The 27,519-nt window shown below is 50.6% G+C and overlaps 1 protein-coding gene across 3 annotated transcripts in view; it reads right to left on the minus strand.

Moving 5' to 3' along the window:
- The window catches only part of SGSM2 (small G protein signaling modulator 2), a 36,317-nt gene that overhangs the window by 8,043 nt on the left and 755 nt on the right, over positions 1-27,519 (minus strand). For 2 of the 3 annotated variants that reach the window (XM_069483485.1, XM_069483484.1), the window contains exons 2-14: positions 24,487-24,562; positions 10,672-10,834; positions 10,211-10,372; positions 9,838-9,905; positions 9,599-9,744; positions 9,134-9,268; positions 8,484-8,608; positions 8,008-8,075; positions 7,606-7,766; positions 7,316-7,442; positions 1,529-1,679; positions 698-762; positions 467-612 (exon numbers count right to left, since the gene is read on the minus strand). In XM_069483485.1, coding sequence (XP_069339586.1) covers positions 467-612; positions 698-762; positions 1,529-1,679; positions 7,316-7,442; positions 7,606-7,766; positions 8,008-8,075; positions 8,484-8,608; positions 9,134-9,268; positions 9,599-9,744; positions 9,838-9,905; positions 10,211-10,372; positions 10,672-10,834; positions 24,487-24,562 — 1,593 coding nt within the window. Of the gene's footprint in view, positions 1-466; positions 613-697; positions 763-1,528; positions 1,680-5,543; positions 5,679-7,315; positions 7,443-7,605; positions 7,767-8,007; positions 8,076-8,483; positions 8,609-9,133; positions 9,269-9,598; positions 9,745-9,837; positions 9,906-10,210; positions 10,373-10,671; positions 10,835-24,486; positions 24,563-27,519 lie in introns of all 3 variants that reach the window. The other variant, XM_069483483.1, reaches the window with a different exon arrangement.

The following is a 27,519-nucleotide window of genomic DNA, read 5'->3' on the forward strand; positions in this document are numbered from 1 at the left end:
AGGGACCCAGCAGTAAAGACTGTACAGCCCCCAAGGTCAGTGTGGCCCACTGGGGTGAGCCCCATCCCATGGAGAACTGGGGCCAGGGAGGGGGCTTTAGTCACTCTGCTGAAGGCCAGACAAATCCTGCTTTGGGACAGCACATCCTCCTGTTCCACCCTCCTTCCTTACAAGGCAGGAAATGGAGCCCAGAGAGATGCAAAGGTTTGCCCGAGGTCACAGAGCAATGTGGAGGCAGGCGCATTCCCTGCCCAGTCCCCTTCCCATGTAAACCCACAGACCCAGCTGTATGGGATTCTACCATGACCCAGGTCATCCACGGCCATCAGTCCTGGCCTGTCAACCCCATCCACACCACATTTTACCCGGAATGCCCCTTTGCTCTACGAGCACGTTGCTTTGTACCCACTGCTGCCCACCCCGCCCCTCAATCCAGCCTCTGGCCCTGGAACCCCAGAGTTCATACCTTTTTGTCTTTCTGATACTTGCTCCACACATCCTTGGTGAGGCCGCCTGAGGCCCCAGGGGGCCGATCTGGCGGGATGATGTTGTGATGCACCAGCGCTGACAGGTGGGTCCGCACCGTGGACAGGTGGCGGCAGTATGCCAGCCCTGCAGTGGGCAGCCAGGAGGCTGTGACTGAGGTGCCGCCCCCGCCCCCCCAGCCCCTCACAGCCCCACCTTGCCCCACACTCACAGCCATAGAAGGCCCGGGACACAATCTGCCTCTTCATGCTCTCACACAGTAGCCTGAGGGGCAACCTGTGGAAACAGCTGGGCTCAGAGTGGAGGGGCCTATGGCCCCTCTGGTGGGAGGAGGAAAAGAGGGAAGGACATTTGGGCTTAGGGGACAGGTCAGGCACTTGGGATGGTGCAGGGAGTAGGATCCACAGCCTAGTAGCACATAAGTGGGCTCCCTGTCCCTGCCAGCCACCCTGGATAGAGCTGCTAGGGGCCCTGCCTGGCCCCTAACCACCCAGGGACCTTTGGCAACTAACTAGACTTTAATGAATTTTGGTTTCTTCATAGGAAAATGGAGAGAACCACTTGAGGGTCACAGGAGAAAGAGGTAAAAGAGAACACCTCACACAAAAGCCACTCACACATTGCTCCTGGCACATGGCAGATGCCCAGGTATCTGGTGAGTGTCCTCAGATGTACAGCCTGACAGCAGAATCTATGTCACATCAGGAAGGGGAGCTCACAAGTATTGAGCACCTATTATGTGCCAGGCACAACTCTGGAAGTTCACATGGTCCTGTCTCATTTAGTCCTCACAAGTACCTTAGTAAGTGGGTGGTATTGTCCCCATTTTACAGATGAAGAAACTGAGGTTCAGAAACAGAGGCTCACAGTGACTCAGTTACTTGCCAAAGTCACATGAGTAGCAGTAGTGAAATTTAAACCCAGGTCTGTCCAACTCCAGAGGCCACCCTGTCATGCAAGTGACACAGCCTCTAAGGACAGATGGACCCCACATTGATGGACACACTAGGGGGAACTGGTGTTCTGGGCCCTGCCCACTCACCGGTCAGGGACGCAGCTGCAGTAGCTGGGGGTTGTGTACGGGGAGCTGCTGGAGGAGCAGGAGAGACAGGAGCCCTGGCCACACAGGGGCTCTAGGTGCCAGGCTGGCAGGCTGGGCCCGAAGCCCTGCATCTCGATCATGTCGCCAGCATCTGAGGGCAGGAAGGGAGCCATGGTCAGGGGCCAACAGACTTCTCCCAAGCACCCTGCAGCATGCCCACCTCTGTGCCCAGAGCTGCAGCATGAAGTCACCCGTTGGTGGAAAACCACAGGGGTGGTGCCTGCCTGGTCCAGAGCCCAGAGATGGAAATGGTGGGGAGAGAGGGTACCTGATACTTGCCAGCCTCCAGCAAGCCTGGAGAGGAGTGGCAAGGTATCTTTCTGCATGTGATAAAATACTTGGGCTTTTGTCATGAATGACTGTGGCTGTCTATTTCCATCTCACTGCCAGCAAACACTCGCTTTTCTAGAGGGAGGGGAAAGAAAGAGAAGGAACAAAGGCCTGAGTTCCCTAAAATGCTGCCAGTTAGCTTGGCCTTCAAGGATTCAGCCTGGTCTTCTTGGGCAAACTCTGATGTGCTCAGAAAGGAGCTGAGAATGCTTCAAACTCTGAACCTCCCTCCCAGCGGAGTCCCCACTAACCAAAGCCCCCAAGGGATCCCTGAGCCACCTATCCTACAGGCCTCACTCTTCTGAGAGGATCCAGATCTGGTGGCCAGTTGTTAAGGAGGAACAGTGCTCCTTGCCTGGGCCAGGCCCGCCTGCTGCCAGATCACATGGCCCCTTTCTGAGTTCTCTTCTGTCCTTGCCTAGCCCGACTGCACTCAGCATGGCAGCTAGAAACACACGACTGAGCTGGAAGGAAGGGCAAAATTCCCAGGGCTGTTAGGCCACTATGGGGATGGGGATGGTAGCTGGACACACAGGCCTGCTATCCGACATGCCAGTCATAGAAGAATGTGCCCAGGTGTAGCCTCAGAAGACAGCTCCTTGGACACGTCTACATCACCGGCAGACAGCCTTCTCAGCCAGCCCAGCTGGTCTGAATCAGAACTGAAGATCCTTGAGAGCTTCCAGGGCCCAAGGAGGGCAGAGCACTGCTCATGGAGGACTCTGGCAGGTCCAGTGAGCCACGAAGATAAAGCAAAGTGAAGGCAGGAAGTGAAAGGACTAGGAGGTGATGCCAGGAGGGAGGAACAGAGCAGAGAAGAGTGAAGAAGAACAAGGAGAGAGACAGCTGTGTGTGCTGAGCAGACTCCTTTCAGCAGTGCTTTTACTCCTTGAGTCTAGTGTGGCTCTGGCTCAGCCTGGGCCCTGGCCCATGGTGTGGAGCAGGCCTAGGACTGGTGTTTGTGGGAGCCAGACTCCAGCTCTGGGTGTGCCTTGCTGGGGAGAGCTGAGCTGAGCCCCCTCCAGTCCTCTCAGGGGCTGTCCTGCTGTGGCTGGGGCTCACTTCCCAGACCCATGGCTGGCATTTTTGTAGATAATCTGGCCCTTCAGCTCCACCAGGAGGCAAATTAAGGGAACACACTTGGTGAGGAGGGCTGCGGCTCTGGGAGTGAGGGGTGGCAAGCCATGCCTGAGACTCTGGGAAGGAGAGAGGGAGAGGACAAGTGCAGGTGGGGTGGGGCAGGAGTCCAGCGCATGCCCCTGCAGCAGGCAGGAGAGAAGCCAGTCCTGGGAGGAGCTGGGGTGTGAGAGGCCCAGTCGGGCAGGCAGCAGGCAGCAGGCGGGCAGGCAGGGAAGGCGGCAGGTGCAGAGGGCGGAGGGTGGGCACAAAGGGAAACAAGCTCATGCCCAGAAAGCAGGGCCCAGCCAAGGCAAGTCTCCTGGGTCAATGCTCTTCACCTTAATTCTCCAGGAAGGAGCTGAACCAGCCAGCATTGGACACTGCGTCTCTGAATTAACCCAGTGCAGACAGCTGGAGCTCTGGAGTGACTGGGCGAGGGGCAGCAGGCTGGACGGGGGGTCTGATGGGTCAGCTTTGACTCTGACTCTCTCCTCTGAGTGTGAGGAAAGTGTAAAGCAAAACAATCAGGGTGGGTGAACCCCACAGCCCCTAAGACTCCGAGTGAAAGGTGCCTGGCCTGGAGCAGAATTAGAGTGAATAGCATCTCTGCTCTGTGGATGAGGCAGCAGGAGAAGGAAGGGGAGAGGAGGGGGAGGGAGGGGAAATCTGGACACCCCGCCACTTGATTCACATGCACAAGGCAAGCATGTTGCAGGCCTGAAAAGCAACGGCTGGCAGAACGGGCTCAACAGTGTTGTCATTATGGACTGGAGTGGAGGGGGCTCCATCCCCCATCCCATCTCCCCAACCACCTGTGGATTCTGCTTTTATGCCTCCTTGCCTTTCCCAAGCATTAGGGGCCCAGGAGCTGCACACTGAGTTGCTCTAGCCCCTGAGTTCCCCAAGGGGATTCCCAGACAAACTCTGAGGTCTCTGAACCCCTGGAAGTGGGCCTGGAAGTTTCTCTGATCCCTGAGGCCTCAGCCCTAAGACTTCCTATCACCAAGTCTGCCAAGACAAGGGCTCTGCTGGGACCCTCCAGCCTCCAGCCTGATGACCAGCTCACAGGGTAAGAAGGGGCTCCTTGGCCCCTCTCAGAGCTCAACCTTCCCACACAGCTCCAAGTTAGTTAACCTATAAATAAGCGTCAGCCCTAAGTCCAGGTGTGCAAGGAACCAGATGGCAATAAATGTCAGAAGCGGGACGTTCCCCACCTGGCCTGGCCTACAGACTCACACTGGGGGGGCTTGGAGTGGGCGTAGGTGTGGGGGCATGTGCTGAGGGTGTGCTGAGCCATAGCCCTGCTGCCCAGGGACAGAGAGACTTCTTATCACTGGCTTAGTGGCTGGGCTGAGGAACTGGGCTCCTTGGCAGAACTTCGTGGTGGCATAAGGGGAGTGTGACATATTCTTAAGATACTCTCTGCAGGGGCAGGGAAAGAGGAGAAGCAATTGACTCTGTGGCACAGGAATGGGTGGGGACGGGGAAGCTTCCCAACCTCTTCCTAACCCACCCTTCCTTGAACACCCCTGCCCAGCCCTCACAGGCCCCCAGCCTGATCACTCTCCAAAAAGAGGGGCTCCTTCTTCACCAACCAGCTCTGTGCTATGAAAGATGGTGGTGGACAGATGAACATTGAGGGGCTGTGGCCACTGTGCTATGTCATTTCCAATGAAGGGCACCTCTGCAATCGTGGACACTGGGAACACACCTGTCTTATATCTTTGGCACAGCACCTGGCACAGATGAGGAGACTGAGCTTCAGGATGGCGAGACACTGGCTCAAAACCATACAGTGAGCCAGGGGCATATGTGGGGCAGGAATTCATGTCTCCAGGCCCTGAGCCCATGCCCCTTCCTGGATACCATGCTGCAGATATTTCTAGATTTCATGCTAAGGTACCAGGCCATGCTTGCTGGACCCCTCAGGCCTGCTGGGAAAACTGGGCCCTGGTGTCTCTTCCCATGGTGGCCCCCTAACCCCTCGCCTGATCCACAGGACTTGCTGTCTGCATGACCTGTCCAGTCCCTACCTCTGACCAGGAAGGGCCTGGTACCTCTGTCCTGTTTCCATTAAGTCAGAAGTCAGAAACACAAGGCCAGAGGCTGGTCTTGCCAATCAGCAGGAGAAAAAGAAAGAGACCACGATCTGGCATTTGCCAGGATGACCCCCAGGGGAAGGAATGGGCTCAGAGAGCCATTCAGGGTCTCCAAGAGGCAATCGGATAATCAGACCTTCCCATCAGTGGACCTTCCTCCCTCTCAGGCCTGTAGTCCTCTCCCTACAGCCCAGAGCCACTTGCTCTGTACCATCCCCTCTTCACGCCAGCACCTGTCTGGCCTCCTTCCACCTTCCCTGATCTGCCTCCTGATGGACGGGAACCACCCTGGGTGCAAGTCCTCTAATGCCAACACTGCTGTTCGAGCCCCTGCGGTGGGTGGCAGGTGGGCCCAGGGGGTGAGGTGGGGGATGAGGTGGGTCAGGGAGAGGGGGAGGGATAAAAACCTTTCATCGGATTGGGAGCTGTGAGGTTCCGCGAGCAGATCATTGAGAGCATCGCGTGTAGTTTATCCTCCTCTTCCTCATCATCGTCCACCGAGGCCGCGCGGCTGGCCGCTAGGTGGTGGTAGTTAATAGTGACTGCTCAAAGAGAATAGCGAGAGAGGCAGAGGCATGAGGACCCTCATCCCTGGGCAGGAGGGACTCCCTCCTTAAGGTGAGTAGAATGGAGGCTAGGATCAACCTTGAACCTGCAGGGCACAGAAGAGGGGAATGGAGGGGAACAGAAAGCTCTTCTGATGATTTACTTCGGAGAATATGGAAGAAGGTGAGGAGCTGGGGGCGGCTACAGAGTTCTACTCTTTGGAGGAGGCCCTCTCTAGGAAGAACAGAAGAGGGAGAACTGGGGGGTAGGGGAGGGATGTGAAGGACAGGGACTGTCTGGGACAGGCTGGCAGCTCAGGAGCTCACCAGCCCTGGCAGAGGCTGGCACGACTGTTGGCAGATGGGTCCTGAGCATTCTTCAGCTCCTGTTACAGTCAGGCTGGACCAAATCTAAAGATTACCCCAAATCTCTCTTTTCAGACTATAAATTCAACCTTTTCCTCCAAGGGTTTTCCCACTGCTGCCCTTGAGGAGCCTGAGTCCCTCAGCTGAGTTTCAGCTCCTTGGTGCCCTGGCTCACCCTCTGCGGAAATGGTCCTTGAAGTGAAGTGACCAGAACTGGAAAATGCCAAGGATTGAAGCGGGGAAGCAGAGACTGAATCAGCTAAACCGAGCAACAGCCTGAGATTAATCGCCGAGTCTGCAAACACATTCTGGCAAAAGATGTGTCTCCTTGTCAGGTACCTGTGGGATGGGAGGGGGAATCCCCACGTCTTGTGCCCCTTAAGCCCACTGGGACTGTTTGTGCTGTGGCTGTATGTACGCCATCTGGGCGATCTGTCCGCTAACACAGAGACAACTTGTTGACAACTTTTTGGCGTAAGTTAGGAAATTTAGGGAGCAGGTGGTCTGGTTGGCAATAAATGCTGTGGGCTGGCAAATTTCCTGACTTTATCTCCAAGAAAAGCAAGTCTGGCCCAGAGAAACCTATGGGTAGTGGCAGCACTCTGACCAGAAAGGGAACTTTGATGTTGGTAGATACTTCTAGATAGATCCCCTTGGCCTCAAGGGTGTGTCCAGGGCAGGACCCGTGAGGGCCAAGCCACCCTAAGGCCCCCCAGCTCCCAAAGTCCCCCAGGAAACTCCAAGTCTTGCCCTCTTCAGATAAAACCTCGTGCTTCAGCTAAAGCTCCTCTCATCAGTAGCTGGTTTGAGCAGGGCTCTGGCTCTAGAGGAGTCAGTGAACAATTTGCACCAACCACAAAGAAGCACCAATCCCGCACCCAGGCCTCCTTGTGGGGGTCAGGGGGGAGCCTGAAGAGAAATGGAGAGTTCTCCACCTCCTGTTTCTAGTCTCCCAACGTTTTTCCCCCTGTGGCAGGGCATGAAAAGATAACTAAGACAATCTTGTCCAGTGATGCCTGGGTCTGTTGAGCAGAGTCTTGGGTGAAGAGGTGGGAAAGAGAGCTAGGTAGAAGACAGGCAACTTTTCAAAGGGATGATTTGCAGGTAAAAGGTCTAGTTGAGAGGCTAAGTGATGAACTTCTTGTCTTAATGTGGCCTGGTCAGTAGACCTGCCTGCTGCCCCTCCTGGGTGATACGGCAACCCCACCCCGACAACCTCCCTGGGCATCTTTCTCTCCTTTTCCAGGGGTACAGTCTGGGACACTCACTGTGCTCGTGCCTGTGCCCGGGGTAGATGATCCGGAACACATAGTCTGTGGCCCGCCCCATGCCCATCTCTTCCACGTCCACAGACCGCATGCTGCTTCGTTTCCGTAGCTTGGGGAACACCTTCCCCTGTGGAAGGAGGGGTGGGTGGTCAGCCTATCCGAGGCAGTGCCCCATCCACGGTTCCACCCAAGGCTGCTCCTAAGAACTCCATGTGGGGAAAGGAAGGGATGTGGGCGGAGAACCCACCCCACATAGCCCTTCACCCAGAGCCTCCTGTGTCCTGAGGTACCTTCCCCTGCTGGGTCCACAGCGGGGGCTCTAGCTGTCCTCGAGGCAGCAGCCCATTCTCCAGACAGGACAGAAAGGACAGCAGGTGTCCTCCCTGTGGGAAGTGCAGTGGCGGCCTCTGGATGCCATCCTGGCTCACCAGCACGAGTGTGCCACCGTTTTCTGGGGGGTGAAATGGGTGAGTGAGGCTGGGCCCTCCTCAATACCTCCCCATCCATCACCATGGCCTGTTGGCCAGGCTCCCCAGGCTACGTAGGAGGACAGCTGGGTTAGAGCACGGCCAGGAGCCTCATAAACAGGGACAGCAGGAAGACAAGTAGTAAGTAGCCTTTAGGTCCCATGCACGGCTAGGAGAAGGCAGCCTCTCACTTCCACCCCTGTGCCAGGGACAAGGCAGGCTTACTTTGCTGGTGGCAGTGGATGCAGACGATCTGACTGAAGGGCACCACCAGGGCATAGTCCCAGTAAACGCTGAAAAGGAACCAGATTGGTGTCACTGTGTCTCAAGACCTGCCATCCTACCTTCCTTGTCTCCTGGCCCTACTGCCCCCAGAAACCCCCCTGAAGATAGGTTGAGCATAGCCAAGAAGTGAGGTAAGCCAGCCATATCCCCCCGCGTCCCATGCTGCCCTTATGGCACGGAGCCTGTGAGTCTCAGCTTCCTAGAACTTGGCTCAAGCAAACCTCTTCATGCCCAGGCTTGGCTCAGTCTTAGAGAGCTTGGGAATTACTCCAAGCAGCCTCTCCCTGCAATTCTTGGCATCTGTATAAGCAGTGAGGTCTGCCTCCTAGGGCAAGCTGGGTCTCTCCATCCCCTGGTCTGGGGTCAAGCCCCCACTCCCTTCCCTGGCTCCTGGGAGTGAGTCCCAAAGCCCCCACCTCTTTTCCAGCTCGGAGTCCCCCAGAGTCCCATTCATGAGCTGGTTGGGGGTCCACTTCAGAGTTAGGCTCTCTGCAGACTGGTGCAGGGAGAGGTAGCCAGGGACAGCCTCCATGTCCTCCTTCTATAGGGAGGAGACACACCAGAAGACAGAGACAATGAAGGGCTGAGAGGCTCTCAGGGATGGCCTATGAAAAATGACTCCAGGTGGGAACAGGGGAGGCCAAGCTAGGCTAGTCATGGGGTCCTGGACTGGGGGCTGGGCAGAAGCAAAGGAGGACAGGAGCCGCAGGGCAGATCTGGGCATCTCCTCTCCTGGTTGGCCTGGTGCTACCGGCTCTCTTCTGTCAGCCTTCCGGATGTCAGGTGCATTCTAGGCCAGCCATGCCCAAGCTGGCATTCACCCTGCCTGCTGGCTGCCATTCCTATCCCTGGATGGCCTGTCTCAGCTAGAGCAGATGCCATCTCTGGCTCCTGCCAATTTAAGGCTGGGCATGAGTTGTATGAAATAGTGTGTGGGGAGGGGGCATTCTCTCCCTTCTCTCTGGTCAAGCTTTTTAGGAAAGGAACGATTATGGCTACAGGCTTCCAGTTCTGGGACCTTTAGAAGAGGGAGATTGAGGGAGGGGTGTGGCAAAAGCTTTCTTACCGGCTGTACCAGCACGTTGTTCTTGCCATAGAGCAGTCGTGTTCTTGAGTTCTGGTGCAGAGACTCCACATATTCACGGGCACAGGCAGCTAGCCTGTCCTCTGATGCACTGCCACTTGAGTGCCGCTTCCGGATCTGCGCAGAAAGCATGGCTCAGCCTCTATCCTTGGGAAGTCAGCCTCAGGGTTTGAGAGAACTCACACCTCCGTGCCAACCCTCCTTTGCTGATCCCAGGCTCCTTCCTGCCCCCAGTTTTCTCTCAGCCACTCTCTGCTCTCCAGCCATTGACCAGCATGGGCTCCTGGCATTTCTGGAAGGGCTAATGTGGGGAGAAGGCTCTCCTGGGGCGGCCACTACCTTGGGGCATCTCCAAGGCCTGTTCTGTATGGAGCCAGTTTCTTCCCTTCCCTATAGGTCCGTGGGCACAGCCTGGGTGAACACAAGGGTAGGGAGAGGTACACTTACCCCTAGGGCTGGGCGCTTTGCAGGGGAGTCCTGCCGACTAGGGGGACCCCGGATACGGTGCCTCTGGACCAGCTCATCAGCAGACGGGTCAGTCCAGTAGTGATCAGCTGTCTTGAGCTTAGTGTATTCCAAGGCACAGGGTCCCACTGTGGAGAAAGAGACCGCTTAGGTGGTACTCCATCTGCATGTGCCCTGCAGCCCCCACAGGCCAGCCCAGGCCTCTATTCTCTCAGGCTCACCGAGAAGAGAGGCCAGGATAGGGCCAAACACAGGGTCTGCCAGCAACGCCTCCTTCTCGTAGTACTTGCTGCCAGGAGGAGATAGACAGGGTGACTGGCGAGGCTCCTGGACTCATTCCAGTGTGGTTGAGCTCGTGGGGTAGGAACGACCCCACAAAAACCAGATTCACATCAGACATCAAGAAGGAATGAGTCCACAAGGACTAAGCTTTGCAAGGTGCCTGGTGTGGTTTATGTTTCTGGGGTGCTGGAAGGGGATTTGCAGGCGTGCCTACAGCCTGTCATGGCCAGTCAAGCATGCCGAGGGGTGGGGCTAAAGGACTATTCAGAAGGAGGGTCGAGGGAGGGGCTGCTTGGGGGACGGGGCAGTCACCTGCAGTTTTCCGACAGGTACTGCACAATCCTGTCCAGAACTTTCTCGATAAGTGCTGTGCGTACCCATATGTGTTTCAAGGCCTGTGGGCTGAGGGCAGGGGCCTTCCCGCTGGTCGAGCCCTGTCTCCGCAGGGCCTCCTGGCTGCCCCCTGAGGGTTTCCTGCAAAGAGGATAATGGCTTCAGGAGTGCAAGGTAAACCCCAGATTGGTGGCACTGGGAGTGAGGCTTGGTGCCACAAGATGGAAGCACAGAGGACTGACTGGGGTAGGGGATTAAAGGGGGATAGGGCCTTGTGCCTGCAAGGGGCCAACAGCCACCCTTGGGCTGGTCTCTCATCCAGAGGTCCCACAAGAAACAGGCCCAGGAAGCCAACCTTTGGATGGGTTGTCCTAGGAAGTAGCAAATGCCAAGTGGGAAGAGCAGAAGGGTGGGGTGGAAGGGGCTGGCCTAGGGCTCACCTGGCCTCTACTTGTTGCTGCAGCTCCTGTACCTTGTGGCAAATCTCCCCAGCCACTGGACATGTCTTCCCCACCTTGGTGAACAGGGCTGCCATCTTGTCACTGCGCAAGAAGCCAGCAGCACGGCGTCTCAACTGATGCAAGAGGCAAGCCTCCACCGCACCTAGGCCACAAAAGAAAATAGCACCTGAGCCTAGGCAAGATGGGAGCAAGACTCCTCTTCCCCATACCTGTGGTGAGGCAGGGGGTAAGGGCAAGCCCTGACCCATGCTAGAACTAGGAGCAGGCCAAGAAGATATACCCTGGCCTCCTTTCAAAATTCCCTTCCCTGTCCCTCTGCTCCTGCTCAGGGTGGAGAGTTTGGATGTGCCAAATTGTCCCTCTCTGTCACCTGGTGTGTACCTGCCTCCTGTATGTAGCATCACCCCTGGGGGCATGAGGACCAAAGCTGCTCTCTCAGGTTGGCATGATTGGCTCCAGCCCTGACCACATTGCAAGCAGGGACAGCACCCACAGGACAGGGGATGCAGGGAGCATGTGGCCCAGGAGCCCTCCCAGAGAGCATGGATGATGTGGCTCTAAGGAACACGGCTCTGGAGGAGCTGAAATATTGATAAAGCCACTGCAGAGATCAGACCCGACAGTGACCTCTGTATTACTGATGAGCCCAGCAGCTAAGAGTGAGAGATTTCTCTTTTCCATGCTGTGAGGGCTTCCTTTCATTCATTCATGTTTTTAGGGGCTGGGCTTAATCTCTCTCTCTGGATCCTGCTTACCTAGACAGACTCTGCAGCAGGGAAAGAAGCGCTTGGTGGGGGAGCACAGGGAGTTACCCTGGACTTGTATAGACTCTACAAATATTAGTGTGTATGTGTAGGGGGAGGAGGAGCTTCAACGTTATTGAACTGATTGTTTTCTAAGTGAGGACAGGAAGGCCCAGAAAGGGGAAGGGATTGGATCACAGTCACATAGCGGCAGAACCAGGACTAGGATCCAGGGTCCCAAACCCTGAGCCCGTTTTACCACTTCCAGGTGTGTTTGGGGGTGGGGGCACAGGTGGGAAGAAGAGCTGCCTTCATGTCACAGGTGCTCTTTTCACACAGATTGAAAACAGTGAGCTATGCCGGAGACAGAGAGTCAGACAGAACAGGGTCTGAATTTGGTGCAGCCACTCACTGCTTCTGGGAAACCTGGATAAGTGACTTAACGCTAAGATTCAGCTTCATCATCTGTGAAACGGGGAATCGGCCGGTCTGAGGGTAGTGAGTTTTCTCAACTGATTGTTCAGTCTGTTACAGATCGAATTCCTTGTTCTACTCTTTCCCCCTTCTCACTGCTGCAATTGACTAGTCTTTAAAAAAAAAAAAAAAAAAAAAAAAAGAAATGCGGAAGACGTATTAGAACTGGTGTGAGACGTTACACGAGATGAAGTATGTGAAATCCCTTTTGCAGGGTCTAGCTCTTAGGGAGCCCTGGATCCACGTCAGTTCCTGACTCCTCACCCATTCTCTACAGCTAACCTGTAAGAGCTGGGCTTTTGCAGGACCTTTCCCTGGCAGGGAGAGGAAGAGGGTGCCCCAGAGAGGGTTACAGGCTGCCCCAGAAGTGGGTGGAGATGCCACTTTCTTAGAAACAGGCAAATTGAGGCCCCATCAAGTTTATTTAGACTAGTGCTGTTAGAATATGAAACCTGGAGTTAGGAAATAATCACTGAAAATAGAGTTTCTCACACCTGTTTTTTGCCTTCACTTTTAGTAACTGACTAGCAGTCACTATTGTCCTACAAAGGAGTTTTGCTTGGTCCTTTCTTGGACTGACGTCAAGAAGGCGAGAGAGTCCCTGAGGCCAATCTGGAGGACAGACAGCTCAGTGAGGGCATCCAGCGGAGGGGAAACAGGCAGGACTGCTCCTTCTCCTGAGAGCCTCCTGCTGGAGCTCTTCCTTGCTCGGGCCTGAGGCGATTTTATTTTGCAAGGCACAGCCTTTCCTTCAGTGTGTTCATACACCTATGTGCACATGTGCATGTAGACAGATGTATCTGCACATATCATGTGTGTATGGGGCATGTGGGGAAATCTTTGGTTTAAGTGTCCACATACTCCTCTGCATGATCAGTCTTCCTGGTCCCTGGAGGTCTTGTGTGGCCCTGGGGTATACAGGTGAGTGACCCTTTTGTCCTAGTCTCTTGGTCCTGGGGCTGCTGTAGCTACAAATCCATGCCTGAGGGAAGGTAGTGAGCATTTCCTGGGGTTGCACTCCCCGCCCAGAGTGAGGAGAGAAGCAGCACTGAACAGGGCCAGAGTGGCAGCAGGTGGCACCAGTCCTGCAGGGAATCATGTGCCTTGGTGATGTGACTAATTGTTGGGATAGTAAGTCATTAGCCTTCCCACCTTCCCCAGGCAACTACCAACGCAGCCAGGCCGGGAAGCTGGAGAGTGGCTGGCACCGGCACTCCCACCCCACCTGACTTCATCTACCTTCCCAGCCAGCCTGTGAGCACAGGCACGGGGTTCTCTTGGGTGAGCAGAAGCCCAAACATCACACCCAGTCCCCACCTCCCCACTCCGTGGCCCCTAAGTTCCTTCTGTGAAACCCAGGCAAGGTGCCAGGCAATATTTGGGGAAGGAGAAATCCTGCTCATTTCTCGACTTCCCAAGCAAAGTAAATGAGCCGTTAGGCCAGGTATGCTTGACCCAGTTCCATGGGCTCCTTGGCCAGTGATTGTTCAAACTACACTTGTCCTTCCCCATTCCCACAAGGGAGTCCCCCATTGAGAGACTCAGTGTATACAATGAAAATGTTATTATATGCAGTAAGCAAAATAACAATTTTTTCCTTTTTTTAAGAGACAGGGTCTCACTCTGTTGCTCATACTGGAGTGCGTAGCTCACTGTAACCTGGAACTCCTAGGCTCAAGCCACCCTCCTATCTTGGCCTCCCAAAATGTTGGGATTACAGGCATGAGCCACCATACCTGGCCAATAATAATAACAATGATAATTAAGAACAACTACCCTAAGGTTTGTGGATGGGCTTCAGGGGTTCCAAAGACACCCCTGAAATTGAGTGCAATTTGCATGCAAATTGTTGGTGTGCTCTGGAATGATTAGGTCAGTGTTTTTTTGTTTTTTTCTTTCCCCTGGACAGTGGATCCATGGTTTTCAGCCTCTAGAAGAGAGTACTTGACCCCTAAAAGCTTAAGAACCACTGCTCCAAGACTTTTGAGTTGAGCAGAAACCCATATATTCCTTCTGATTGAAACTTACAGAGATGCAAACATAAACACATACGTTCTGCAATATATAGTGAATACCACACTTAGAGCTGCCCACAGAGCCATCAGCAACAATATCCTCACTCCCCAGAAAAGGCCCGCCACAGACAGACAGCAGAGTAAGGGACTGTCAAGCACTCTTCCCCAGGGAGAAGTCCACATAAAGGCCTATGCTTATTCTCCTCTCCGACTGATGGTCCAGGGCACCAAGCAGAACTCGAAGGCCTTCTTCCTCAGATCCCCCACCATGACCCCACCTCCCAGGGTGAAGGACTGTGGCAGGAGATACCCATAGTTAGCTGAACTCATCCCCTGCTAACTGAGCTGTCTGGGCCCTGGGCCCCTAGCTGTGAAGGATTCAGGACCCCCCCCGTCCCAGTGGGTCCTGGCATTACCTATAGTCACTCTGGACGCACCACAACAAGGTGACAACCCTGACGTCATTTGGCTCATTTTATATGAGAAAAATGTGAGCTTGTTAATAAAAACCAACACTGGTTGGGGTGGAAAGCTTTGGGCAAATGAATCAAAACAGAGGAAGAGAGAGACACAACTTAACAAGCATGACCCTCTCGCTGCCCACCCTGGCCTTCTAGTGGCCTTCGGAATTTGGGCCAGATGAGCCCAGGGTACCTTCTCTACTCTGCCATGCCATGCCATCCCATCTCATCTCACTGACAGGAAGGCTCAGGGAATTGCAACTCTGAGCCTGCAGGAGCATAACCAAATTTAACTCAAGCACCTTGCTAGGGACACCTCCTGCAAAGTTCTGGTGCCATCTTCCCAGGGAAAGGCTGGGAACTACAGGTCCACACTAGTCCTGGGAGACATCTTCACTAGCCTCTGATGTGCCTCTAAAATTCATTAAAGGCCGGGCCCGGTGGCTCACGCCTGTAATCCTAGCACTCTGGGAAGCCGAGGTGGCGGATCGTTTGAGCTCAGGAGTTCGAGACCAGCCTGAGCAAGAGTGAGACCCCATCTCTACTAAAAATAGAAAGAAATTATATGGACAGCTAAAATATATATATAGAAAAAATTAGCTGGGCATGGTGGTGCATGCCTGTAGTCTCAACTACTTGGGAGGCTGAGACAGGAGGATCCCTTGAGCTCAGGAGTTTGAGGTTGCTGTGAGCTAGGCTGACGCCATGGCACTCACTCTAGCCTGGGCAACAAAGTGAGACTCTGTCTCAAAAAAATAAATTAAAAAAATAAAAATAAAAAATAAAAAAAATAAAAAAATAAAATTCATTAAGTTATGGAGTTTAACAAATGCCACGTGGGGCTGGAGACCACAAGTGCTAATGGAACCATATAGGGCTCCCATCCCAACCCCTTATACCCTGATTTAACCATTCCAAGAGGCCCTCTTTAAAGTGGAGGAGACATCAGGAAGATAGAGATGGGAGGGACTTGGGAAGCTGCTGAATCCACCGGTACACTGCTGGTGGGAGGGTTGGATGGTGTAACCCCTATGGAGGTAATTTGGCACTATCTATCAATGTTGCAAATAACCTCTGACCCAATGACCCCTATTCTGAACATCTATCCTACAGATATAACTGCATGATTACCTAGTTATAACAGCAAATGACTGGAAACCATCCACATGTCCATCAAAAGGGGACAGTTAAGTAAATATGGTACATACAGAAGAATATCGTGCAACTCTGAAAAAGACTGAGGATCCTCTCCAGGAACTAAAAATGGAAAGCTCTCCTAAAGCGAGATGCAGAACAGTATGATTGCGTGATACCTTCTGAATATAAAAAAAGGTGGAGTGAACAAAGAATACAACCTTTTTTATTAGTATTAAAAACTCTAGAAGAATGAACAAGAAATAAAAGCGGTTACCTGTGTGGGAATGGTAAGTAGAAGGAAAGTTGGTGAATGAGAGCAGGGAAAGGAGTAAGACTTTTTCACTATGTAACTTTTATATAGTTTTGATTTCTGGAATAGGTAAATATATTACTAATTCAAAATAATAATCATAGGCCGAGTGTAGTGGCTCACGCCTGTAATCCTAGCACTCTGGGAGGTCAAAGTGGGTAGATCGTTTGAGCTCAGGAGTTCAAGACCAGCCTGAGCAACAGTGAGACCCTGTCTCTTCTGAAAATAGAAAGAAATTAGCTGGACAACTAAAAATATATAGAAAAAATTAACCGGGCATGGTGGCGCATGCCTGTAGTCCCAGCTACTTGGGAGGCTGAGGCAGAAGGATCGCTTGCACCTAAGAGATTGAGGTTGCTGTGAACTAGGCTGATGCCACAGCACTCTAGCCTGGGCAACAGAGTGAGATGCTGTCTCAAAATAATAATAATAATAATTGTAGTAATTGAGTAAGTGACCATCACTAGGGTTCCCATCATGAGATGACAGAGATTTTCTCTAATCTGGGAATGAGTCAAAATTCACAAAACCACTGGGTATGGTGGCTCATGCCTGTAATCCCAGTGCTTTGGGAGGCTGAGGTGGGAGGATCACTTGAGGCTAGTAGTTTGAGACCCATTTATACAAAAAAAAAAAAAAAAAGATTAAAAATTAGCCAAGAGCATGGTGCCATATGCCTGTACTCACAGCTACTCAGGAGGCTGAGGTGGGAGGATCGCTTGAATCCAGGAGTTTGAGGTTACGGTGAGCTGTGACCACTGCACTCCAGCCTGGGTGACAGAGCAAGACCCTGTCTCTAAAATCAATCAGCCAATTAATCAATCAATCACAAATTCCAGAAAAGCTGGGTCTGTCCATGGGCACCCTTTCACTAGCTCACTCAGCAAATAGGGTCTCCCAAATGGCTTTGTTCCCTACCTGTGTATGTGGGGGTGTGTGTCTCTGGGCTCCGCTTAGGGCAGCAAAAGGTGACCTGAACTGGGCAGGGATTAAATAAATAATTCGGTGGGCTGAGACAAGCCTCTGTAGCTCAGGAACTCACAAAAACGAACTAAAGCTATAGATGCCAGGAAATGCAGCAGTGGCTGGGAAGGGGTCCTCGAGCAGCCCAGGGGGCCTTAGAAACAAGGTTGGGTCTGTCCTATCTCCATTCTACCTTTGCTCTCATGTGTATATGTATCTGTTTAAAGCTGGGCTCAGCAGCCTGGACAAGCCCAGCCCTAGTCTAGCCTGGTAATAATGGGACTCAATGAACACTCTTCAGAGAACCAGCCCAGTTTGGCTGAGGTCCAGAGATACAGCATCCAGAGTTAGCACAGCCTGACATGAACCTGGGCTCCAGGTGCTCAGCCAGAAGGAGCTGGGAATGAGAGGAGAGCAGGTGTGACAAGTGCAGCCTGCTCCCCCACCTCTGGCTCAGTTTCACCTTTTACTATCAGCTGCCATCTGTGCAACAGGCAAGTTCAGTCATAGTTGCCATAGAGAACCCAAGTGAGGAAAGTGTGGGTAGAACAGCCAGCCACACGCGGTCTATTTTGGTCCTTGAGCTTTGGGGGCACTAGTCAGAGCAGAATTTTCAAAAGCTGAATGCCAGGGGGTCGCTGGTTCAGGCCCCTGGATAGTGGACCCAAGATTGCCAGGAGAGGAGCAGCCTCCCAGGAGATGAAGGAATGGGTGGGATGGGCGGCCTCCTTCAGGTAGGGACTGAGAGAGAGGCATGTATGCTGTACTCCAACTGCCAGTGGAGGAAGCCAATATTTTGTCTGTAGCAGATGAGGTGGGAGGAGCAAAGAGGCAACGCCAGGCATCCTCGGCCCCTCTCCACTCCACTTCTCTGACTGGCTGCTTCCACCCAGGGATTTGTAAGGGCTGCCTCCACTCAGAATGAGCATTTCTATGGTAACTAGGGTACATTTCCTCTTAGTCTGCACTGGTGATACTGGCTGTTTAGTTTCAACTTTGGGGGGCATTCAGCCTTGCTTAACCCCCCAAAACAAGAAAGTAACACTCTTATCCAGACTCTGATTGGGAGGAGAAAGAATTACCCTGATTTTCTGGAACCAAGGTGAGGGAAAAGAAATTCATGCCACACCATTTTCCTTGCCCCGCTGGGGATGCAGGGCAGGGTCTGCATGCACAGCGCTCATGGAACCAGGCTAGGGCCAGCCTCTCAGGCAGTGGACAGAGATGGGAGCACACTCAGCCAGCTCAGCAAGGGACCCACTATCTCCCAGAGTGTTTCTGGGCACCACGAGCCCAGTGTTTGATGACTGAAGCTGTGGCTCCATGAGGGCCAGCTCCTCCTCAATGCTCCCACTCCTTCTATTTCCACTCCTGGGTAGGCCTCACGGGCAGTCCAATCCCCCCTTTGCAGCACAGCCTTTAGGGTAAGATAGATATGGGTTCAAACACTGGCTCCTCTCCTTACTGTTTGACCTTGGACAAATCACTAAACCTCTCTGAGCTTCAGCTGCAATTAGGGAAAATAACAGGTCACACCTCAATGAATGCTGGGTGATGAAAAGCAACAGCCTATGCAAAGGTGCAAAAGGCTTCCTGATCACTGCCCAGCACACTAAAGGTGACCCAGTGAACGTTAGTGCCTTTCCTTTCTGCACTTCAGGCCCAACCCTGCCTTCCTTCTGTTCCTAGGGATGGTCTGGTTGGGCTTCTCTCTAAGGCTATCCCTTCCACCTGTGCACTGGAGCCCAGCCCCTTTCACCTTTTCAAAGACATTGCTCCAGCAAATGTCCCTTCTCTTTCCTAAATCTTCAATTTTTCCCTATTAGATACTTCCCATTTGAACATAAACATTCTATAATTTCTCCAACTTTAAAAAACACCACCACAACCTAACCTGGCCCTATATCCCTATTCAGGTACTGCCCCATTTAGCTATTTTATGTAAAATTTCTTAAGAAAGTTGTCTATACTTGCTATTCCTATCTCTTCTTCCTCTCATCTTTTTTAAAAAAAAATCATTTCATTATGGAAAATTCCAAACATATACAAAAGAGGATGTTATAACGAACCCCCATGTACCCATTACGCAACTTAAACAGTTATCGAGTCACGACCAGTCTTGTGTCAGCTGTACCACCGGCAACCATTTCTTCCTTACCCTAAATTGTTTTGAAGCAAGTCTTAAACAAATTTTAGAATTTTCATTTTTATATATAAATACTTCAGTATGTATCTCAAAGATAAGGACTCTAAAAACCATGTACTTACACCTTTATCACACCTACAAAATTAATAATAATTCCTTAATATTATCAAATCTCCCCGATTGTCCAGATGTTCCAGACTCCCAGAAACATGGATTCCCAGAAGGAATCCTAGAGGAGATTCGAGAAGACTTTATAGGAAAGGTTGTAAGGTCACTTTCAAAAACAAAGTATAACATTATTGAGCATCTACTGCATACCCAGTCCATGCTGGGTACTTCATCTGCATTGTTCTTCTAACCCTCACATCAGCCTTCTGGGGGTAGGCTTGAAGATGAACAACTATGGTTACACACTTAGTAACATGGCCAGGATGCGAACCCAGGTCTGTCCGACCCTGAAGTCCCAGCTATGGACCACTACCACATGCCCTCAACCAAGCCCCAAGATAACGTGAGGAGAACCAGGTTCCTCCAGAGAGCCTTCCTTACTACTTGATCATTTCTGGATACAAGGCAGAACTCAGATAGCCTGAGAATGAGCTGTTCATTACGTGCAGGTGGGAAGAAGAAGGAATCCCTTTTACTGAAAAGAGACAGGCTGAAAACTGCCTGGAGTCTGAATCTCAGAATGTGCTGCAATATCCCAGGTGGGTTGTGAGCCTTCTGTAGCACCTGCTTGTCTCTCAGCTTATTAGCATCTCCTCGCCATTCCCGGAGGAGCTCAGTGCAGGGCAGCCCTTCCTGGCTAATCAAAGCTGCTTAGCAACAGGGAACTGGTTAATAAAGCCAGATGTTATTCCCAGCTCCACAGACTCCACCCATCTCCCATAACAGCTCATCCTCAGCCTGAAGCAACCCTCAGGTAGACCCATTGGCACACAGGAGGACAGGGAACCTGGCAACTGAGAAGGCAGGCTGGGCTCTGGCCTGCACCCTGCCCCCAAAGCCTGAGTGTTGGGGTTGTGAGACACTATTAAGTCTGAGAACCTGCTCTGCCAGGCCAGAAGCCTCTCTGTGAGCTTCAGAAACCTGCTCTACTGTCAAAGGTTAAAATCCAACCTCAATGCCCAATCAGAAGAGAGTAAGTAGAAATACTGCGGAGAGACAGACATTCCTAGATCTGAGGCAGAGGGGAGGGCAGGTTCAGAGAAATGATGGCTTCCCCAAGGCTCATGGGTTGATGCCTAAACAACCTCAGATCTCTTGATGGCAAGAGAACAACTGTGCCTGTTTTAAACACATGTATTACTATTCCAGATGCAGAATTCAAGGGCAAAATTTGGGATAATTTGCTGTTTGACCCTGACTTTGAGCGCTCTGCCTGTAAGCATAAGTTAAAAGCACCTTGTCCTCCAGAGGAATGCGTGACAAGAGATACCGCCCTATAGCTGGGGGTTCATGAAGCCACAGGGAAAACATGAAGCATTAATTTGATTCAATAGTAAGCCTTTACATTAAAATTTAAAAAATTCAAAGACCATATTATGGAGCAAAATATAAACTTTACATGATGTTTTAAGACTAAAAGGAGATGGTGCAATCAAACTTGGATCATTCAAATATAAATAAAAACAAAATAAAAGGAGATGTCAAAGATCCCTCTCCCACAGTGGTAGTTCTGAGCCCATTCTCCAGGCCCCACCCTCCACCAGCAGAGAGAGGGCAGTCACACAGGTCCCGATCTTCTGGCTGGGAGCACTGCAACCATGCTCTGCAGTAGTAGGAACAGCCCACGAGGAAGCCCCCTCCCTGCCAGCTGGGGTTGCCAGCAAAGCTTCCACACAAGAAAGGTTTCTACTTGCAGGGGCCTACTGCATACCTGGCTTCTGGACAGACAGGTTTAGGAACAACCACAGCAAACACTCAACAAACATACCTTTCTTGCCAGTCCTGGGAGTCTTGCCCTCCTCCTGGGTAATTGGAATGAGAGTCTGGCTGCCACTTTCCTGGGTTTGCCCATGGCCAGTTCTTGACCCTGGGATTCTTCAGTTCCATTTCTAAGGCTCTCCAGAAAGGTTCTGTTTTTTCAGTTCAAACATCTGTATTCTAACCAAGCTCAGAGAAGCTCATCTTGCCTAGGCCTGGCTTTCTCCTCAATCACCCCCTAACTGTCCTCTGACAAGAACAGAGGGCCAGTGTGGAGCCCAGGGACCCAGGACACCAGCACCCCCTGCAGCTCTAGGGAATGCGGTCACTCTGTCTGCACCTCATCTCTTAGCACCTTCTCTATACTCCCATTTCTCCCAGAAAGAAGTTGAATTCTGGCCGTGGCTAGGACAGTAGCAAGACCCAGTTTAAGTCTGGATCTACTTCAGACTAAAAATGCATTTCAGAACATTTTTCCAGGGCATGAGGGAGACTGGCACATCACAATCTCCAAAAAGGCAAAGGGGTGGCATTTTCGATCAATGTACGTCTTGTCTTCCCTCTCCCACCCCTGCAAGAATCCCTGATTATGATTTTACCACGTGGTGCATGGAAATAGCTTACAGGCGGGGGAAAAAAGGTTGACACTCAATGCTTTAAAGTAACCTGATTTTGAGCCCAAATTGGGATTTACCTCACCATTGAACACCAATTTTGACAAAGCATGAGGATTCCTTTCTTCGAGGGTCTCAGATGCCCCGGCTCGACTTAGCTTGACACTGGTGGCAACCCCTCCAGGTCCTGTTCTCCACCGTGACTGTGTGCAGCCCAAGGCAGAGGCAGCAAACTGGCAGAGGCTTGCAGATGCCTTTTGTTTGGCCCACACATTTTTTAAAATGGGAATTAGTTGTCAGCATTTAAAAAGTGAGAAATTTCATATAAAAACCCAGACTTTTGGCTTTTCTTAAAATAAAAGAGAGGCTATGGGAGGTCTGGGCCTATATTCCTGTAGGAGCTGAGCAGTGGCTGCCCCCTTGACACAGGGCAAGTCCCCACCACTGCCTACTGTCTCACGTCTGGACAGCTTCCCTTGTGGACATTTTTTTGTCTGACCCTATAGGCATTTAAGTTTATACTGGTAGACCTGAAGCACCTGCTGAGGACTGACAGGACAGGGCTCCTCTTGCTCCTGGGCTGAGTTTAGACTCTGGAGACTTAGGGGCTTTGTTCTATTTTAGCAACTGAAACTAGCTAAAAGTAGAAAAATCATTCCTTTTGAGTGTAATATCCCTGCCTCCTGGAAAGAGCCCTGTGCTTCCAGATAGGAGACAAAAGTGAAAGCCCCACTTTTTCCTGGGGGGCTCCTGCAACTGACTGGAGGAGAGCTGACCATTTTTACTCACCCTAATGGCCTGAATGTGAGACACCCATAGCTCTTCTCCTGCCTCTCTTCCCCCAGCCCCTTTTCCCTCATTCTCCCATGGCTACACACATGTGGCACCCATGCACAAGCTGTTTGCACTATTTTATTCTGTTTTCTCTAGTGTGTATGCTTTGATGAAGCCTAGCACCAAGCTACGCATAACTGGACTGCCAGGAGAGCCCTTCTGGTGCCAACAGACACTGGCTAACATCAAGGGGACACAGCACAAGGGGTAAGGAATAAAGTTTTAATATTCTTCAAAGTTACTTATTATAAGACTGGCATGTTTCTTTCCAAAGCATAGGTTCTGCCAGGAAAAAGCTGCGATCAGCTTGCTCCTTGTAAATCTGAGAATCATTACTACATCATCTCAAAGAACTAGGGAAACTTAACCCAAATGGGAGATGGTGGGAACTCAAATCCTACAAACCTAGTTTCGGTCTCAACATCCAAAAGAGAAGGAAAGACATTTTCTGAGCGCCTATAATTCTAGAAATGAACATTCATGTGCATCATTTCAATCCTCACAAAAATTTCTTGAGGTGGGAATCACTGTGCTGTTTTAAAGGAGCAAACTGAGGTTGACAGAAGTTAAGAAAATTGGCCAAGATGACTTATGAAGTAGGGCACCAGGATTCAAACACAAGTCTGTCACTCAGACTCTGCTCATGGGCCGCCTCTCCCTGATTATCCTCTCATCTCTCTTCATTATTTTTCTTCAAATCTCTTATCACTACCTGTTATTATATATTTATGTGTGCATTTGTTTTCTTCCCGTCTCCCCAACAGAATGTAAGTCTCTGGGACAAAGGCACTGTCCCGTCAAGTGCCATTTCCTTGTGCAGAGAACAGTGTCTGGCACCTGGGGAGCCCTCAATGGGTATTTGTTATTAGACTGATGGGAAGAGCGGCTCTATCTGCCTCACCATGCCACTGCAAAAAAGTGTCCCTGCCCTTATGCTCTTTCATTCCTCTCCCGTCCACGAACCCCAAACACCAATCTCAGAGGCCAAGGAAAATGACATAGAGATAGCAAATGGCTCCTTGTCCTTTCAGATAGGGACTTTAGAGGAAGGTCAAATTTCTGAAAATATAAGAAAACTTTGTGCGTAGAGATAGGCTTATTCCTACAAAGGCCAAAGTCTTCGTGTTGAGGAGGACGCGGTAGTTTATTAAGGACTTTCTCCCATCTAATGCAGGAAGGTTTTGGCTATACCTCCTAGCCTATGATTATGTTCGTTTGCATCTATTTTATTTTATTTTTTATTTTATTTTTTTTGACACAGAGTCTTGCTTTCTTGCCCGGGCTACAGTGAGTGCCGTGGCGTCAGCCTAGCTCACAGCAACCTCAAAGTCCTGGGCTTAAGCGATCCTACTGCCTCAGCCTCCCAAGTAGCTGGGACTACAGGCATGTGCCACCATGCCCGGCTAATTTTTTTTTCTATATATATTTTAGTTGGCCAGATAATTTCTTTCTATTTTTTTTTTTTTTAGTAGAGACAGGACCTCGCTCTTGCTCAGGCTGGTCTCGAACTCCTGACCTCGAGCGATCCACCCGCCTACAGCCTCCCAGAGTGCTAGGATTACAGGCGTGAGCCACCGCGCCCAGCCCGTTTGCATCTAATAAAGTGCTTGGAGAATTAGGATGATGGAGCAACACAGGTGGAATTAATCAGAAAGTAAAAGTGGCACAGAAAGCAACCCCAAAGCATAAACCCTTCCCCCAAAGCTAAAATAAGGATAAATCAGAGCAATGGTTTCCCAAACCAAATTGCCTAGGACAGTGGTTCTCCAAGTGTGGTCCCCAGACCAGCAACATAAGCATCACCTGGGAACTTGTTAGAAATCCAAATTCTCAGGCCCACCCCAGACCTATTAGAATCAGAAACTCCAGGGTTAGCACCCAGAACTCTGAGTTTTAACAAGCTCTTCAGGTGATTCTGATGCACACTAACATTTAAGAGTTATTGCCCTGGGAAACTAAAAATATACAGAATGTACAGATTCTTGGCACTGAAGATCCTGATTCAGTAGGAATGCAATGAGGCCCAAGGAAATTTCAAAACCTTCCAAGTTGATTCAGACTTGCAGCCAGGTTTCAGAACTACTAAACCTGAGGACTCTTCTTTTCCTGGCCCCAGGACAGTGTTCTCAGCTCCAGACCCACCTCCCATCATCCTTCGGTCAGTCACTCACCACACAGAGCAATGATGTGGCTGCTGTCTTCATGCACAAATTTTCTGGTGACAGCCTCTTCCATGATTTGCTTCACCTGTGGACACATGGACAACATCATTATTTTCACTATTCTTTTTCTTATCAAAGACCAGCGGGCAAATAAATAGGTTGGCCCTGCCCTCCTAGTCTGGATTTTCAGACACTTGCAGAGATGATAAGGATGGGAGGGGTGAGGAAGCTAAGTTTCTTCAGTACAGTCTGCTTCAAGCCTTTTGGAGAGGAAATTAGGAAAAGAGATTCCAAAAACTGATCAACCAATCAGTGCAGATACTCTAGCCAGGTGGGAGTGCCCTGCCTTGGAGAACAAGTATAGGATGCTGTTTGCTCACCTGTACTCAGCTGGAAAAGGGCTTCTAGGCAGACACACTACTTTAGAGACAAACTGTCTCCATAGAGTCTGTAGATAAACAACCTGCCCCTCCTTTTCTCCCCCTTCTCTGAGGTTAGGGGTAGGCCTCATGCCTCAGGAACACTCTCTAGATGCTGAAAAATCCAGCCTTCTGTCTATTGTCTAAAACCCTCATGTTTTGGGTTCCTATCTGGATGTAAAAGTTTCCAAATACCTTGGAAGGTAAGCAGTCACATCTTCCCTTAAGAAAGCACTTAAAAAAATCCCTTTTTAATTGATATAAAGTAAGCATATGGAAAAGAGCTTACAGCATAATTATATGATTGGTGAATTTTCACAAACTGAACAGTCCTGTGAAACCAGCATCTACAGCAAGAAACAGACATGTGACCAACACCCCAAAGTACCTTCACCCTGTCATGGTCCCTTCCAGCCACTACTCCCACCTAATGGTACTCACTAACCTGACTTCTAACACTACAGTTTTGTATGTTTTTACACTTTTTATAAATGGAATCAGTGTGTAGTGGTTTGTGACTGGTTTCTTTTGCTCACCTGTGTGATTCTGAGATTTGTTCATGTTGTAGATAGTTGTAGAGGAAGCCAGGAGACAGATACTAATACTGGATATTAGAGAGATAGATTACCTCAACCCCAGTGTAAAAATCTTACAGATAAACCAAGCCCTGGGCAGAGCTAGTCTTTGCCATTCTTTGGATAGGCATAAAGTGTTCTAATGCTGCCCTGGCTCCCAAATCACTCTCCCAGGACAGTATAGCTCGGAGGGTGGTAGATTGTCAAAAACGTGGGCAGGAGGGAGGAAGGACCTGGAGGCTCCTCTCTGCTGGAAACTGCCCATGGTTAGTGGCTAGATAAAAGGGCATCAGATTGATTCATGCACTCTCAACTATTAAAAGCTTTCTAGTTACTTTCAAGGGGTGTTTGCATTAAATAGAGCGTAATGTCACAGCTAAAGACCAGGAGGCATCTGAAGCAGGCTGGTGGGGCAGATTTTTGGGTTAGGAGGACCTACAGATGATCCTAGAATTATAATAGAGGTCCTTTATGAAAGGCCAGCCTTGCCTACAATTATCCCCGTTGTCTCTTCTTGTAGGAGAGAAAAAGATTATGGTTCTGTGGAAATCAAGCACTGAAGGAGGAAGGGAAATGCATTGAGTTCAAAGCAGGCCAACCTTTGTTGGGTAAGATACACAGCTGGGGCATATTCTGAGTATTTTTCACATTTTCTTAGGAATCGTTCTTGCAGTAGTGTGGTTATCCTTCCTAAGTACTGGGGGAAAAATCATTGTCTTCTCAAAAATCTTTCCCATTATCTTTGACCAACTCCCAAATTTAGATCACACCAATAATCCCAGCACATCCGTCTACAGTTTGGGTACAGCTACTTTTGTTTTTGTTTGTACTCATAGTTCTACAAGTCTCTGTCACTAGACTGTTCTCATCCTGATAATCACTGAGATTTATCTTTTCCTTGGGGAGAGCAGAATTGGGGCTTAAGTGTTGATTTGATATACTCCTGGCTTAAGAAAACCTTCATTGGCCACTTCACAGCAAAGACACAATGAAGCTTCTCCCACAAGCTAGAAAGGTGATGACTTCAACTACATCTTTGCCAAGGAGAGGGAAGCAAACAAATGTTAGGGTACAGTAGCCAGGCCATAGTTTTTTTTTTTTTTTTTTGAGACAGAGTCTCACTCTGTTGCCCAGGCTAGAGTGAGTGCCGTGGCGTCAGCCTAGCTCACAGCAACCTCAAACTCCTGAGCTCAAGCAATCCTCCTGTCTCAGCCTCCCGAGTAGCTGGGACTACAGGCATGCACCACCATGCCCGGCTAATTTTTTCTATATATTTTTAGCTGTCTATATAATTTCTTTCTATTTTTAGTAGAGGTGGGGTCTCGCTCTTGCTCAGGCTGGTCTCGAACTCCTGAGCTCGAACGATCCGCCCACCTCGGCCTCCCAGAGTGCTAGGATTACAGGCGTGAGCCACCACGCCCGGCCAGCCAGGCCATAGTTAATGCAGGAGAACCATCTGGAGCTTTTCAGGATTTTATGAGAACCCAGGCTCTTCCCTAATCCTGAAACTCTAAGAAGGGCTCCAATATGGTAAACTTTTATAAATGAGGTAGATAGAGATTATAGAGATGAAGAATCTAGACTCTCAAGGTCACAGAAAACTAGGTCCAGACTATTCCAAAATTTATGGTTTCCCACCAGGTCTCTAAATCTCCAAGATCAGCATATCTATTTACCAAACAGTCACTGAGTGCCTACAGTGTGCCAGACACTGGATATGGCACAGTGGACAAAGCAGAGGGGGCTTCCCTGCCTTCACTGAGTTTACTTATCTAGTAGAGGATGGCTACAGAGGCAGGAGGGGGAAGGAGGCCTAATCCATTCTAATATACTCCGCGGGTTTGAGCTTTCCAGCTCTCACACGGGAGTGAGTCATTCACAGGGGCACCCCCACTCAACCACTGAAATTGAAATGGGTTTTTGGCAGGGTCAAGGCAAAGGGGCTTAGTAGAGAGGACTCTTTTCTCTTTCTGAAGTGGGAGGATTCCCTCAAAAGGGAAAAAAATCCTAGTTTTAAAAATCATTCTCAAAAAAAAAAACCCTGGTCC

This window comes from Eulemur rufifrons, chromosome 9 (assembly GCF_041146395.1).
Source record: "Eulemur rufifrons isolate Redbay chromosome 9, OSU_ERuf_1, whole genome shotgun sequence".
NCBI classification, from domain to species: Eukaryota; Metazoa; Chordata; class Mammalia; order Primates; family Lemuridae; genus Eulemur; species Eulemur rufifrons.